The sequence below is a fragment of the Oncorhynchus tshawytscha genome, linkage group LG01, assembly GCF_018296145.1.
Source record: "Oncorhynchus tshawytscha isolate Ot180627B linkage group LG01, Otsh_v2.0, whole genome shotgun sequence".
NCBI lineage: Eukaryota > Metazoa > Chordata > Actinopteri > Salmoniformes > Salmonidae > Oncorhynchus > Oncorhynchus tshawytscha.
Window position 1 is genome coordinate 73,168,028 of NC_056429.1, and position 15,922 is coordinate 73,183,949.

The following is a 15,922-nucleotide window of genomic DNA, read 5'->3' on the forward strand; positions in this document are numbered from 1 at the left end:
ATTAGGGTTAAGAAAATTGCTCAAGGACACATCGGCAGATTTTTCACCTAGTCAGTCCGGGGATTCGAACCAGCGACCTTTCGGTTACTGGCCCAATGCTCTTAGCCACTAGGCTACCTGCCGAAAGACTGTGATATGGGGCGGAAACATTATGCCTAGATTCTATCCTAGATAAACCTTTCTGCTGGCATATCATTGTCATCAGTGCAACTAGGAATGTGCTTATTGAAATCTCAGTAAGGAGTGCCCCACGCAGTGTCATAGCATCTCTAAAGGTTTTCTTTGTAACAAAACAGACAGGGTTACTAGGGTGAGAGGGGTTGATAAGGTTATCTGGTGGGAAAGTGTGTGTGTGTAAGTACACTTCCAAGGGCAGTGGTGAGAGAGGGAAGCTTTGCTCGTCAACTGGGTAATGTTCATTAGGGCACACTGAAGCAATAGGTTTTTCAATGATAAACAAAACCCTGGCAGACGCAAAAAGGAATTTAATAGCAAGCCAGTCTATATTGTGCTCATAAACCAACTGTTGTATTTTACTACAGACTACAGTTGAGCCAATTTGAGGGAGTGGATATCTAGCAGATTCAATTGAACTATTTTCTAATTCCAAGTCATGAATGGTTTCAGTGTACACAGCTTAAAAGGGTACGAGCTCAAACACAATGGAAAAAACAAATACACCTTGGGGAGAAAAAAAATCTCTCTGGGATTGAAAACGAGGGGTGATCTAGTTTGGGGTGATTTGATAGAATTTGTCATTCAGTAACATTCAGGAATTAAACACCCACAACCCCAGGGAGGATAAACGCACAAAATAGAAATAAAATCAAACCATAGTCTGTTTGTCAATGTAGCAGTATAAGACGTGTCACACTACGCAGTATAAGACGTGTCACACTACGCAGTATAAGACGTGTCACACTATATGTCACACTACGCTCGCATGCGTTTCATTACTTCGAAGAGGCTTTTTCCCCTTGTCTCCTTTCCTGCATCTATACTGAACAAAAATATAAAACATGTAAAGTGTTGGTCCCATGAGCTGAAATAAAAGATCTGCAGGAATGTCCACCAGAGCAGTTGACAGAGAATTGAAAAGGTAATTTCTCTACCATAAGCCACCACCAACATAGTTACAGCGAATTTGACAGTACGTCCAACCAGCCTCACAACCGCAGACCACGTGTAACCACGCCAGCACAGGAGCTCCACATCAGGCATCTTCACCTGTGGGATCCTCTGAGACCAGCCACCCGGACATCTGAGGATGTGGGGGAAAACAAATTCTAATTGGCTGGGCCTGGCTCACCAGTGGGTGGGCCTTGCTCCCAGTCATGTGAAATCCATAGATTAGGGCCTAATTTATTTATTTAAATTGACTGATTTCCTTATATGAACTAACTCTGTAAAATTGTTGAAATTTTGCATGTTGCTTTTATATTTCAATGTACAATCAGAAACATTTGACTGGTAGGCTTTCACCAATCATTTCAGACAAGGAAGCAACTTTGTAGGACTGAGACGCACCCCTCACTATCACCTCTCCCAAATAAAACATCAAAAAGCCTAGAACATCATAAACAAACAGGTAAATAAAAAATATGCATAAATATAATATTCTCTTTGGCCTTACAGTTGTTCCCACTGAGCTGTAGTAGCAGGGTCCAACCAGCAGATGGGGATTATGCGTGGTGGGTGTTATTGTGTGGTCCTAAAGGCCTTTGTTGAAGAAGACAGTAGTAGTGTGGGGACTGCTATGTAGTATCCTCTCCTGAAGATCTGTCTCCAGGCTGCTCACTGCCATAGAACTACAGAGAGAGAGAGGGGGAGGGAGAGAAAACAGGCCAGAAACAGAGAGAGAAAAATACATTGATTATTAGAGAGTACAATCTCTATGTTAAAGAAAAGCAGATCCACTGTCTATAGCTAAGGTATGTAACATATGGCCATACTTTACCTCTTCTGTGGGAAGAGGGCACAGCACAGAGGAGTTGCAAACACCAGACTGAAAGAGAGAAAATTATGTTTGGTAAACAGTGCAATACAAGCAGTACGCGGAATACAATCATGACGTGCAGTATTCAGAAAATGTTATGGTTAGTTTGCTTACAGCGCATGTCATTGAGAGAGGAGAATTACTCCCTTAGATACTTACCACAGACCCACCAGTCCCACCTGTACTGGGGCGTTTAGGACTGGGAACCGCTGAGGAGAAAACAGAGACAGAAATTGTGAAAGCAACTCCAAGCTGAAGCAATTTTTTATGAAACCAACAAACAGTATATAGACATTACACTGACAGTATCGAAGAGCTTAACAAGCCTGGTCCAAGATCTGTTTGTGCTGTTTTGTCAATGACCATATGAGTAAGCACAAACAGATCTGGGACCAGGCTAGAGATTGTGGATCAACACAGGATATCAGACATGACAAAACACAGAAGCCTGAATTTCCACTGGCCTCTCATGACACCAACAAACAAGTAGCATATTTTAAGAATGACACTATTTAATTTGTGGTTTGAACTCCAAATAGAGGGTAGGCTTAGTACAACAGTGGCTACATGCCACAGATTATCCTCCACACACACTGACTGTATGTAGTACCGGCTCCAGTAAACCCACTGACTGTTGAGAGCATGACAGGCATCCATTCGTCTCTTGTAACATTACCTTCATAAAGGCTTTCTTCTCCAGGGCGTTCATTATCACAGGTGGGATAGCTGTGGACAGACCGAGAGAGAGAAAACAATGAGGACTTTCAAGAGGCAACACGTATTTTATAAAATGCGGTTTTTGGCAGAAATGCCTTCTGGAACATGTTAACTTTCATGTGCCTTAAACTTGTATGCCATCTGTACATACGAATACAATTGTTAAATCGCAAGCCTAGTTGGTTTAGCCACAGAAAGACAGGAAACTTCCCGCTAGCCATGATTGGCTGAGATAATGGATGGGCTGGACATGGCGAGAGAGAGAAGTTCGGATTGGTCTGCCATGTAACACGCTTCAGTCAAACATGAGCTGCTCAGTATGTGTAGATAATCCTTGCTACTGCACCTTTTTTAAAGATATTACCTTAGCCATGGAGAACTTCAAAAGTGTTGCTACTGCCCACAACAACATTGCTGCCCTGAATTTAGCCGGTGCTATCGACAAAGATCAGTGGGGGAAAAGTTGTGATGGACTACTTTCTGCACACAGTCAGTGTGAACCTGTGTGACTTGACACAACGTGGACCAAATAAGCTGTACAAACGAAATGGAAACACAGGACGTCTTAGTTAGCTAAAGGGTTTCAAGTCTGCCGTGAAGCGTTCATCCATGTATACGGCTAAGAGTCCAGCTAATTTTTCAGATATTATACGGTTTCTAATTTAGTCAGAAAGTCATGTTCATTGCAAGTTAAAGCATACTGTTGGCTAGCTAGCGAATGTTAGCGTGCTGCTCGCTAGCTAATGCTACGTGTATGATCTGTGTAGTAATATTATTTGCATCTGAGGAAGCCATTTGAATTGCTAGCTATAGCCTAATGTTAGTTAGCTAACAATGAACTTAGTTTGTTAGCTTTAGCTACTTGCAGATTCATACTATAGCATTTCATGCATAGTGGCTAGCTATGACAATCTGTTTGTATTGCTAATAGTATGGATTGGGATTATGGTTCATCGTTTAGCTAGCTAGACAATAATGACCCATCCACTTAGCTAGATGTGGCTTGGGTTGGTTATAGCATTTCTTTCACATGAACCATCAATTTAGACAAGTGTGTCTAGGTAAGCATCTAATAATTACACTATATTTTTTATGTGGACACTTCCTATGCAAATATGTAAGTAACCATTTCACTGTACCATTTACACCTTCTGTATCCTGTGCATTTGACAAATAAACTGATTTAATTTGATATAGTGTGCGTTTATCAGAGACGGTAATGTCAAGAACATGACCTGCACCATAGTCACATTAGGATATAGACAAGTGTATTTTTAACTGGAGTTTTTCCTTATTGTAGGCTACTACTTTGGTAGTTTACTTTCACATTGTTCCTCTAGTGCAATGTTTGATACACAATTTTGTAGCTCGGAGTCTCTACTTTCATCCAATGTAAAAATTTTTTTTTTTTTTTTTAAACACACCAGTTCAAATCCAGGTGGTCAGTCACATTGTGTCCGAAACACAGTGCTTACCCATAGCTGGCACAGCCATGCCAATCCTGGACACCACCACCTGGATGATGCCTGACTTGGCAGCGGTGACTGACTCTCCTAACCGGTTCCCTTCCTCGTCTGTCACTGGAATGCCGTACTTCAGCTCCCTAAGAAAAGGGACATAAGGAGAGAATGAAATTCAGCCAAATCATGTTGCTATGTCCAAAATTAACCAGGATATTGTTGCATACGAGTCATTCATGATTTGAAATGCAATCAAGCATTTTAGTTTGAAAATAAAATAAAGCAATCCTTGAATAATTTGTGTAAACAATAAATCGTTCCATTTCAGCAATTGTATTCACGAATGCATGAGACTGTTTTTAGTGTCGTTTGAATGTTATTTATTTAGTGTTGTTTACATTGTTCCAAATGATCAGAAAAATCTTACCTTCTTTTTCTTGATCTCCAGTATTTTCCAAAACTTGTAAAATTTATTCCACATGTCTGACTTCCCCTTTACCTCCTGAGCAACCAGTAAACATTCCCCCGTTTCGAGTTTATTTGTCACGTTCTCGGCATCCATTTTGCTGTCACGTGTTAGTGTTCAGAGTTTGTTAGAACCAATTTATTGATCGCTATAAATCAGGCCCTATTGGTCACGTGCATGCGATGCATACATGTGTCACCTAAAGAGAGCAAGTGTTGAGGGAATGTTTTTCCTACACACGAGGGATTTCGGTAACAAAACTTGTCAGAAATGGCTGTAATTATGTTGCAGCTTCAGCAACACGGACAGCGCAATTAACACTGTTGATTTTCTGTGGTATTAAGGAGAGTGAGGAAGGAGTGCTAGTCACAAAGTCAATCGCTGTGATTTGTGCCGCAGGCAGGGAGGAGAGAGACACAACGTAACTAGTCAGTCACTCAATGTAAAATATATTATATTTTTTTACTAAGCCCGGCCCTGCACAATCAAATCAATTGCCGTCGCACTCCCTCGAGTCATTTGTGTCTTCATTATTTAATCAAACAGAGAGCTTAAAGCATCAGACAAGCTCAGTGCATATAGCTGATTTGAATAAAACACATAGGAAGTGTCTATAGATGGAAAAATACACCATTTAATATGTGACCAATCGATTGTTCGAAAAAGATGACTCTCGGTCAACCAAGATTTTTTTTTTGAGTCTGGGACATCCCTAGGTAAGTTGCATTGAATGTGGATAATGTGTTGATTCAATCACAAATCCCACAGTAAAGGGAAACACTGATAGTGTTAAGGGGGAAAATATGAACTTCACTCAATTTTCTAATCTCGTGCTTCTCTGCGTGGGCTCACATTTCTTCTGCGCGGCAGTCCTGGGGCACGCCCGCAGCTTAGAGGGATCATTGGTTGTGGTGTCTTTAAATTCTAGCTCACCTCTGCCTCATGAAGGGGATGTTGATACAGTTGGCAGCCGCTACAGCAAAGAAAGGGACGAACCGGCTCATGACAGCTGGAAGGCGCTGGGGAAAGACGGAGTTTGTTTCAATGTTGATTTTTCATGGAGCTAAAATGTAAAGTGAAGTGTAAATCAACTTGAACTTAGATAATCCTTAGACAGTCCCATACCTTGGCTAGAGACTTGAGTCCCAGGGCTGTGACTACAGCTCCTGTGGTGGCACTGATGTACGCTGCAGCCAGCTGACTGAGAGAACATAGGGGCACACATTTACATCTTAGCATCTTACTAAAACAATTTACTGAGCCTCAATAATGTTCCTGTTCCAAGCATTTACCAGAATCTAGTCTTATCTAATACACAGATAGAGGTCTCAAGTCACAATGCACATGGTCACAATGCATGCGGAATACATGCATTCAAATCATAAGCAATATTTATTGCAAAACTTGACAAGTCAGGCAGACATGATGATGTACAGTTCAGGAATCTCTCCACAGTAATAATGATTTAAAATGGTCCCCAGTCTTTACATGCTCTTTCCATATAAACTGAGAAGCACCAGCATTGCTTGTTCTCATTCCGCATGTGTCCTTCCCTTTATCTACGCTGATCTGAAATAACTAAACAAGTGAAATCTTCTGATAGTGGAAACGCATGTTGCTTTCACCGATCATGCATTTACAGATCGATACACAAGAGAGAAAGCCACTTTAGACTATTGAGATGCAGCCCGGACTTGTAAAGACTCTATACCAGGGGCTGTATGTACAGTATTAAACATATCAGAGCTTTCAGTTCTGCCTTTTAGATCACAATGCATGAGATTACATGAACAGGGTTGACATGATCCTAGATCAGCACTCTGACCCTGAAGCGCTTGATGCATATGGCCTCAGACCAGACACATGTATGCTAATGCCTTGCTTCCTATATCTACTTCAGACAGTGAAGCAGAGTTACAGATACAGCCTTTCAGGTGGAATGGAGGAGTATGCTGAACTAAAGAGTGGGTTATTATACCACTGTAAGGGGAATGTAGTGGACTGGGGTTCCACTGGCTAGCCTCTGCTTTGCCCTGCATGACAGGAGGCCCCCCATACAGAGCTAGGCTAGGGGTGCACCTCAATAGTCTACTATGGTCTTCTCTCCTTGTATATTTTCCTTCATCTGCACCGATGGAGAAAGAGAAGACAGGTGAAAGCAACAGCGGGGAAATGTTATGGGGATTTGCTCACTACCTATCCATGTCCTTTCAGATCAGTACTGATGAAGGAAAGCAGATGAGGAGAGGAAGATACAGTAGCTAAGGATATGAGATGCACCATAGTACTAGCCAGTTACAGGTACTGTAGGGCTGGTTTAGTAATGTGGTTGTGGTGTAAGTGGTCCCAGTCCCTACTTGGTGGTGAGGGCAGCATCTCCACTGCGGTTGCTGTAGTTGACCACAGCGTTAAAGGACTGGTTCACCCACTGCCAGAACACAACGGCTGGAGTCGTCCTGGAGGAATAGAGGTTCAAGAGAGGTGAGAAGAGAGGAGGGGAGGAAAGAGGGTCAAAAGGGGTGTGGGGAGGAGAGAAGGTGAGAGATGTTAAAGGGATTACAGAAAGGGGAGATAAAAGGGAGGGGATGTGGAAAGGCAAAATTATGTAAAAATGGGAGAGAAGGGTAGGGAAAGATGAGAAGGAGGACAAGGAAAGTGAGAATAAGCATGAATAATTTCTGATATTTCATTGAGGCAGATTGTTTGAATTTCTCCTAGAAAATAAAGCTAAATCATGACTTGTAAAACAGCTAAAAATGTAACTTTCCACTTCCGTGCAATGTTTACATAATGGTGTTACAGTGCGACTTAAAAAAAATATAACCTTTATTTTAGTAGGGAAATCCCATTGAGACCAAGGCCTCTTTTTCAAGGGAGCCCTGCATGTACACAAATCATACAAATACAATGCATAAAAACATAAAATAGTTATAAGCAATTCAAGAAAAGCAGTCACTTTCCTAAACATGGAGGTCCTCCATCAACAACCTGAACTGCCCTAGAGATAACAGCCTCAAGGTGCAGAGCGCTCTACAGAAAATTTCATATGGGCTGCAAAAACACAGAATGCAGATTGACCTAATTCCGTGGTAAAACAGGACTTAGCTGAAGTATGCTACTCTGGTCTTGCCCTCTGAGCGGGAATGTAGAGGGTGAGTTACTCAGAACTATCCATGTCATCCACAATAGCTGTGTCCTGACTAAGTGAGTAAAATGACCATTTTAACATGCTGAATTTATTTCAAATAATCTATGCATTTCTCTCAGACAATTTCACCATCTGATATTTTGGGATTGTTTTTTAACTGTTCTGTATCTTATGCTACACACAAATTGTATTTAACACGTATTAAATTGAAAACGAAATACACCCTAGTAGTACCTGTAGAATGTGAGCATGCAGCCAGTGATGGTCATGTTCATGGGGACCTGGGCGGACATGCGTCCCACCACCACCATCTTTTCGCCGGTGTCAGGGTGGAAGGCAGAGTCATAGATGTACTTGGCTCTCCACAGCTCATCTTCTGTCAGACCTGGCTTCACCACTCCTAAACTGGACACAAGTACATCAAACTCTTTAAACAATGAATGAATGAATGAATGATTGACACAAATTCAGCATAAAGCATAATATAAGTACATCCGTTGTTTTAAAGGAATGTGCCCATTTCTGCATTTGTTCATAACAAAGACACAGCTTAGTCTTACACATTTATTTTTGTGTTTTCAGTTCATCTCTGGTGTAAGGGAGAAACCAGTAGGCCAGATGTTCCAGTCTACAGGCCAAGCCTAATTAGTTGTTTGTCTGTCAAATGTTGTTTGTTTGTTTCCCTTATTATGCTATGGGGGAGGGGGATCAGGTTATGACGACAGCTAGCTAACTTCTTGAACTCTTCAGTTCAGAGACACTGCTATAGATTGTTTATGTGCAATTACATGTCAAGCCACAGAATCAATATTTTGGTTTGATACTTCCAATAATGTAAAGGAATTCCTTCCCAGGCACCACACACCCAATCGTACAGAGAGAGGAGGAGTAGCTTTCCAAGGTATCAGCATTTTCCTTCCCAGGACCTCACCCCTCCATCTATACCTGTTAATTTTCCACAGTGAACCATGTGTTCACAGCATCTCACTTGACAGCAGTTCCACCCACCCGTTCTGCCACATTATCCTCACCCAGCCTTCCCTCTCCTCCCACCATACCTGTATTTCTCCACAGTAACCCGTGCATCCTCCAGGGATTCAGAGGACTTCAGAATGTTCCTGGGGTCAGTGACGAAGAAGAAGTGCTGGGCGCGGCCCAAGAATGTGCTCTGGTCCCATCGTGGCTCCTTGATGTTAATGTCCAGGGACAGATCTCCAGACATCCTTGTTTTACTTTGGGACCGGTTAACAGAAACATATGTTAGTTAGGCATGGGTTTAATTCTCTGCACATTTGACAAAGACTTTCTTCAGTGACATTTTGGGGGGGACAAAAAGAAAGACAGAATAGACCTTGTCAACAAATTCAACATATTTCAAAAGATAAGCCCTTCTCCCAAGCTAGGTCTAAGCCTTGATAGCACGGTAAGTCCCCTACCTCTCCGCTTCATTTATAGCTCTCACTTCCTCTCTTTCTCTGTGGCCAAAACAATCCTAGTGATTGGAGGGGCCTACTGCACCTCTAATCTCCTCCTCAAATCCTAATACAGGAGTGTTGAATAGAAAAAGTCAGGCCTTATCCAAATTATCTGACAAATTATCTTTCTCCTAAATGCATCAGAATTATTAGTCTAAACATTATTGAAGGGAATTAAATTGGCATCCTGAACCTTCGTTTAGCATTTTAGGCCTTAATTCAACCTGAATTTAAAAAAAATGACCAGTCCAGCACACAGTCTGCAAATAGTTTACTGGCTGTCTTTTACATGCACATCTAGGCTATGCATCATCTGACCAAGGCTACATCAGAACCTTGCAGTACAACAATAAACAAACTGAGGAATGAAAAGCCTAGCTTTCAGCCACTAGAGTTATCATGATGTTTGGTTTCCTAGGTAGTCAGATGATAAACAGAGGTCTTTCTAGCTGAATGGTCTATCTGCAGACCACATTTAATACATGCCATGCCCACTACATGCTTCGCCCACTATGTGTCACTTAATACATGCCGTGCCCACTGCCATTGAGGCTACAAGCTTGATAGGATTCTGGCACAGTGTCGTTCACTCCCACCTGCCGAGTACTGCTTTCACGCAGTTATTTTAACGTTATGGCGAGGGTAATCACTACCCAGTATAGCCCTTGATCATGACACTCAGTTCCATTGCATTACACATTGGATGAAGGTGTCGGGGTAGTCTTGTTAAGAGGCCAGACACTCAATCTGGACATTAAGACTCGTGGCTTGCGGTATGGTTTTGGAAGCATTAGGACCTTATTTTTCATATCAGTGTGAAATTATTTTAAAAAAATAAAAAAATAAAAATTGATACACGCCTTGATAGGGTTAGGGTAATGTTCCCACACGGCCATATCTATAGAGTGCATTCGGAAAGTATTCAGACCCCTTCCCTTTATCCACATTGTTACGTTACAGCCTTATTCTAAAATTGATTAAATTACCCCCCCCTTAATCTACACACAATACCCATAATGAAAAAGCAAAAAGTGTTTTTTAGAAATGTATTACAAATAACCAGAAATACCTTATTTACATAAGTATCAGACACTTTGCTATGAGACTTGTGCATCCTGTTTCCATTGATCATCCTTGAGATGTTTTGGACTTGGAGTCCACCTGTGGCAAATTCAATTGATTAGACATGATTTGGAAAGGCACACACCTGTCTTTATAAGGTCCCACTGTTGACAGTGCATGCCAAAAACCAAGGCATAAGGTTGAAGGAAATTGCCCGTAACGCTGAGAGACAGGATTGTGTCGAGGCACAGATCTGGGAAAGGTTACCAAAAATGTCTGTAGCATTGAAGGTCCCCAAGAACACAGTGGCCTCCATCATTCTTAAATGAAAATAGTTTGGAACCACCAACACTCTTCCTAGAGCTTGCCACCCGGCCAAACTGAGCAGTCGGGAGAGAAGGGCCTTGGTCAGGGAGGTGACCAAGAACCCGATGGTCACTCTGACAGAGCTCTAGAGTTCCTCTTTGGAGATGGAAGAACCCTCCAGAAGGATAACCATCTCTGCAGCACTCCATGGCAGATGACAGCCTACTTGGAGTATGCTAAAAGGCACCTAAAGGACTCTCAGACAATGAGAAATAAGATACTCTGGACTGATGAGCCCGTACTTGTCTTGAACCCAATTGAACATCTCTGGAGAGACCTGAAAATAGCTGTGCAATGACACTTCCCATCCAACAAGACAGAACTTGAAGATCTGCAGAGAAGAATGGGAGAAACTCCACAAATACAAGTGTGCCAAGCTTGTAGCGTCATGCCCAAGAAGACTCAAAGTGTAACAGTTCTGTAATTACAGATGCTGGGAGACTAGAAGCAAGTACTGGGTGTAGATTTAACAATAAGTAGACAAAACAAGAACAGTGTCTGGACAGGAGAAACATAACATCAACGCTGACAACGCTTTTAGAACAAGGCTGTAATGTAACAAAATGGAAAAATCAAGGGGTCTGAATACTTCCCGAACGCACTGTATATGCACATGGTGTACCCCTTGAAAAACAAATCAGTTAAAATAATTTTGGGGTGGGTGGGATGTGGAGGGTTTAGTTATGTTATTCTAATAAAAGCTATTTAACCACCTCGTTTTTCTGTTCTTATGGCTCTCAATAGGATTTAAGCTAAATTGTCCAAGTGAAAATGCTAAACTGTAAAATGCACCTAGAATGTTTGTTTGATGCTAATGAAAACTCTAAAAAGTTAAACAGGTTAGAATGATTATTTTCCTAATTACTATAATTTTGATTGTTGATAGTATTGTAATTAGTTAATAATAAAATACGATTTAAATATAATCAAGGCTTTTAGGAAACAAATACCAAGACATTTGCTTGTTATTATGCTTTTGTCTTCCTGATAATACAGTGCCTTGCGAAAGTATTCGGCCCCCTTGAACTTTGCGACCTTTTGCCACATTTCAGGTTTCAAACATAAAGATATAAAACTGTATTGTTTTGTGAAGAATCAACAACAAGTGGGACACAATCATAAAGTGGAACGACATTTATTGGATATTTCAAACTTTAACAAATCAAAAACTGAAAAATTGGGCGTGCAAAATTATTCAGCCCCCTTAAGTTAATACTTTGTAGCGCCACCTTTTGCTGCGATTACAGCTGTAAGTCGCTTGGGGTATGTCTCTATCAGTTTTGCACATCGAGAGACTGACATTTTTTCCCATTCCTCCTTGCAAAACAGCTCGAGCTCAGTGAGGTTGGATTGAGAGCATTTGTGAACAGCAGTTTTCAGTTCTTTCCACAGATTCTCAATTGGATTCAGGTCTGGACTTTGACTTGGCCATTCTAACACCTGGATATGTTTATTTTTGAACCATTCCATTGTAGATTTTGCTTTATGTTTTGGATCATTGTCTTGTTGGAAGACAAATCTCCGTCCCAGTCTCAGGTCTTTTGCAGACTCCATCAGGTTTTCTTCCATAATGGTCCTGTATTTGGCTCCATCCATCTTCCCATCAATTTTAACCATCTTCCCTGTCCCTGCTGAAGAAAAGCAGGCCCAAACCATGATGCTGCCACCACCATGTTTGACAGTGGGGATGGTGTTCAGGGTGATGAGCTGTGTTGCTTTTACGCCAAACATAACATTTTGCATTGTTGCCAAAAAGTTCTATTTTGGTTTCATCTGACCAGAGCACCTTCTTCCACATGTTTGGTGTGTCTCCCAGGTGGCTTGTGGCAAACTTTAAACAACACTTTTTATGGATATCTTTAAGAAATGGCTTTCTTCTTGCCACTCTTCCATAAAGGCCAGATTTGTGCAATATACGACTGATTGTTGTCCTATGGACAGAGTCTCCCACCTCAGCTGTAGATCTCTGCAGTTCATCCAGAGTGATCATGGGCCTCTTGGCTGCATCTCTGATCAGTCTTCTCCTTGTATGAGCTGAAAGTTTAGAGGGACGGCCAGGTCTTGGTAGATTTGCAGTGGTCTGATACTCCTTCCATTTCAATATTATCGCTTGCACAGTGCTCCTTGGGATGTTTAAAGCTTGGGAAATCTTTTTGTATCCAAATCCGGCTTTGAACTTCTTCACAACAGTATCTCAGACCTGCCTGGTGTGTTCCTTGTTCTTCATGATGCTCTCTGCGCTTTTAACGGACCTCTGAGACTATCACAGTGCAGGTGCATTTATACGGAGACTTGATTACACACAGGTGGATTGTATTTATCATCATTAGTCATTTAGGTCAACATTGGATCATTCAGAGATCCTCACTGAACTTCTGGAGAGAGTTTGCTGCACTGAAAGTAAAGGGGCTGAATAATTTTGCACGCCCAATTTTTCAGTTTTTGATTTGTTAAAAAAGTTTGAAATATCCAATAAATGTCGTTCCACTTCATGATTGTGTCCCACTTGTTGTTGATTCTTCACAAAAAAATACAGTTTTATATCTTTATGTTTGAAGCCTGAAATGTGGCAAAAGGTCGCAAAGTTCAAGGGGGCCGAATACTTTTGCAAGGCACTGTAGTGCACAAATAAATATCCACATGCTGTAAATGACAATTGAGTCCCATGAAGTGGCAGGCGTCGATACTTTCATTGTTGATCAATAGTATATACGAGTAACATCAGACTGTTCTCCAATGCGTTGATAACGTGCCCGATCATTTGTTTTTACGAGACGACGCCCTCGTTAGGACTTAACAGAAATGTTGGGGTAAAGTACATGGACATGTAAATCCATTTAAATTTTGTTTTAATGGACGAAATTAAATGGATACATTATTTTACATGGCGTACCCCCTAATGGACGCCATTTCCGGTTTTTCTCTAATAGCGTCCGATATGGCGCAACGATATGCTACTGTAAATAATAACTGTACCCTCAAATTACAAAGTGAACCCAGGCAAGCTTTAATGCAATAACGCATGTGATTGGTGCCTGACACTCACGACAGGTAAATGAGAAAGGAAGACCAAGCTAGAAGTGTAACGTTACCTACAATGTTCAATATATAGTAGTAGATGGATACAAATCAACCTGCATCTCGCAGCGATATGAGTGCCGTTAACGTTATCAAAATAGGAAGCGAACGATAGCATGCTTAGGTTTAGGTAGCTAACGTTTGACCATTTCAGTTTGCTTGTCCAATATTGTAGCATGTGAGGCTGACATACTGTCTTGATATAAATTACTATATTGTGAACGAACACGGTGACTTCTTACTATGTGCAATTAAAAAACACAACCACTAACGTTAGCTAGCTAGATGGCTAACTTCTAGCTAGCGCACGTTTAAGAAATAGGAAACGACAACGTTAGCGTCTACCGTTAGCTCGAGGTAGCTACTACATGTAAAACACTGCCAATAAAATCACCAAAACATACCTAGTTTCAATGTCAAGCTGTGCTCACTCTACACACCTTGCAGAGACTTGAAAAACAATGACTTATTCTTTGGGATTTCGTTGGCGGATCCCATCCAACTTTTAGGTGCATACACCGCCACCTACTGTACGGGTGTGTGAGGCCATTCACGGCCTACCTAATTATATCATTTGATACAATATTATAAAAACTGGGCACTGAATGCTGATTGGCTGACAGCTGTGGTATATCAGACCGTATACCACGGGTATGACAAAACATTTATTTTCACTGCTCTAATCACGTTGGTAACCAGTTTATAATGGCAATACGGCACTGAGGTTTGTGGTATATGGCCAATATACCACGGCTAAGGGCTGTATCCAGGCACTCCGCGTTGTTGTGCTTGAGAACAGCCCTTAGCCATGGTATATTGGCCATATACCACACCTCCTCGAGCGTTATTGCTTAAATAACAAATTGGGGAAAAGGAAAATTGCCCTACCACCTATTAGCCCTCTCTAAAAAAAACTTTCAAAAACACACACATTCCAGTATTTTACCTTATCTAGTCCTACTCCAGACGACTAGATACGGTAAAACACCCCCTGCAACTGTTCTGCAGTAAATCCTTGCAATCTAAAGTACTTCTCTGCCGCTGCCACCACAACCTCTATTTTCTGTGACTTTCGATCCATTTCTGCAGTACAATTAACAACCATGGCTTATGAATGCTAAAAATCCCACTTTATTGAAGCACATATTATTCCCATCACTCTCTTGATCTCTGCCTACTCACAAGAATCCTCTCAGGATCCCTCACCCTGTACCCATGCGTCAGCATACGGCACTTTCTGTACTACTCTAACCCTGGCAACCTCAATCTGCCTTTCTCTCACAGGACATCTCTGATCTCCAGCCCCATGATCACCCCCACAACTAACACACAATTTTCTCCACTGATGTGTGTACCACACATTCCTTCATCTCATGACAGTTGTGGCTGCTTCGCGTGATGTATTGTTGTCTCTTCCTTCTTGCCCTTTGTGTTGTTGTTTGTGCCCAATAATGTTTGTACCATGTTTTGTGCTGCTACCATGTTGTGCTGCTGCCATGTATTTCTACCATGTTGTTTTGCTACCATGCTGTGTTTTCACGTGTTGCTGCCATGCTATGTCGTCTTAGGTCTCTCTTTATGTAGCGTTGTGGTGAGTCTCTTGTCGTGATGTGTGTTTTGTCCTATATTTTATTTAGTATTTTTAATCCCAGGCCCCATCCCCACAGGAGGCCTTTTGCATTCTGGTAGGCCATCATTGTAAATGAGAATTTGTTCTTAACTGACTTGCCTAGTTACATTTAAAAAATGCCCTCCTGCACACCTAGGCATCTCCCTCTTACACACTGCTGCACTATGCCCATAACCTTGACACCTAAAACACCATAATATTTTCATAACATAAACTCTCACGGGATACCTGACAGTTCCTACCTTGACCATATCTGCTAAAAACTCTGCATCAAAACTCAGCATGACAGCAAATGTATGCCTGACAGCTTGAAAGACGTTTTGGACACTACAGTGAAAATGGTTAACTTTGTTAAAGCAAGGCCCCTGAACTCTTGTGTATTTTCTTCACTATGCAATGATATGGACAGCGACCATGTAACGCTTTTACAACATACAGAAGTGCGCTGGTTATTAAGGGGCAAAGTATTGACACGTTTTTAAAAATTGATCGATGAGCTTAAAGTTTCCTTTACTGACCATCAT

General features: G+C 41.5%; 1 protein-coding gene across 4 annotated transcripts; it reads right to left on the reverse strand.

The window, feature by feature from the left end:
• Positions 1 to 465: 465 nt before the first annotated feature.
• LOC112256460 (sideroflexin-1) lies at positions 466 to 14,288 on the reverse strand. Of its 4 annotated transcripts, XR_002954416.2 has the most exons (12): positions 14,173 to 14,288; positions 8,846 to 9,019; positions 8,022 to 8,192; positions 6,997 to 7,095; positions 5,765 to 5,840; positions 5,573 to 5,658; positions 4,189 to 4,316; positions 2,673 to 2,722; positions 2,156 to 2,205; positions 1,958 to 2,005; positions 1,634 to 1,808; positions 466 to 1,261 (listed from the first exon to the last, which is right to left on the reverse strand). XR_002954416.2 is itself a non-coding variant. In XM_024429734.2 (11 exons), the coding sequence occupies exons 2-11, from the start codon at positions 9,007 to 9,009 to the stop codon at positions 1,712 to 1,714; spliced, it is 969 nt and encodes a 322-aa protein (XP_024285502.1). In that variant the 5' UTR covers positions 9,010 to 9,019; positions 14,173 to 14,288; the 3' UTR covers positions 466 to 1,711. The 4 variants fall into 4 exon arrangements, 3 of the variants coding, with proteins under 3 accessions (XP_024285502.1, XP_024285517.1, XP_024285527.1); XM_024429734.2 differs by having other exon boundaries at positions 466 to 1,808; XM_024429749.2 differs by having other exon boundaries at positions 466 to 1,808; positions 14,209 to 14,280.
• Positions 14,289 to 15,922: the final 1,634 nt, after the last annotated feature.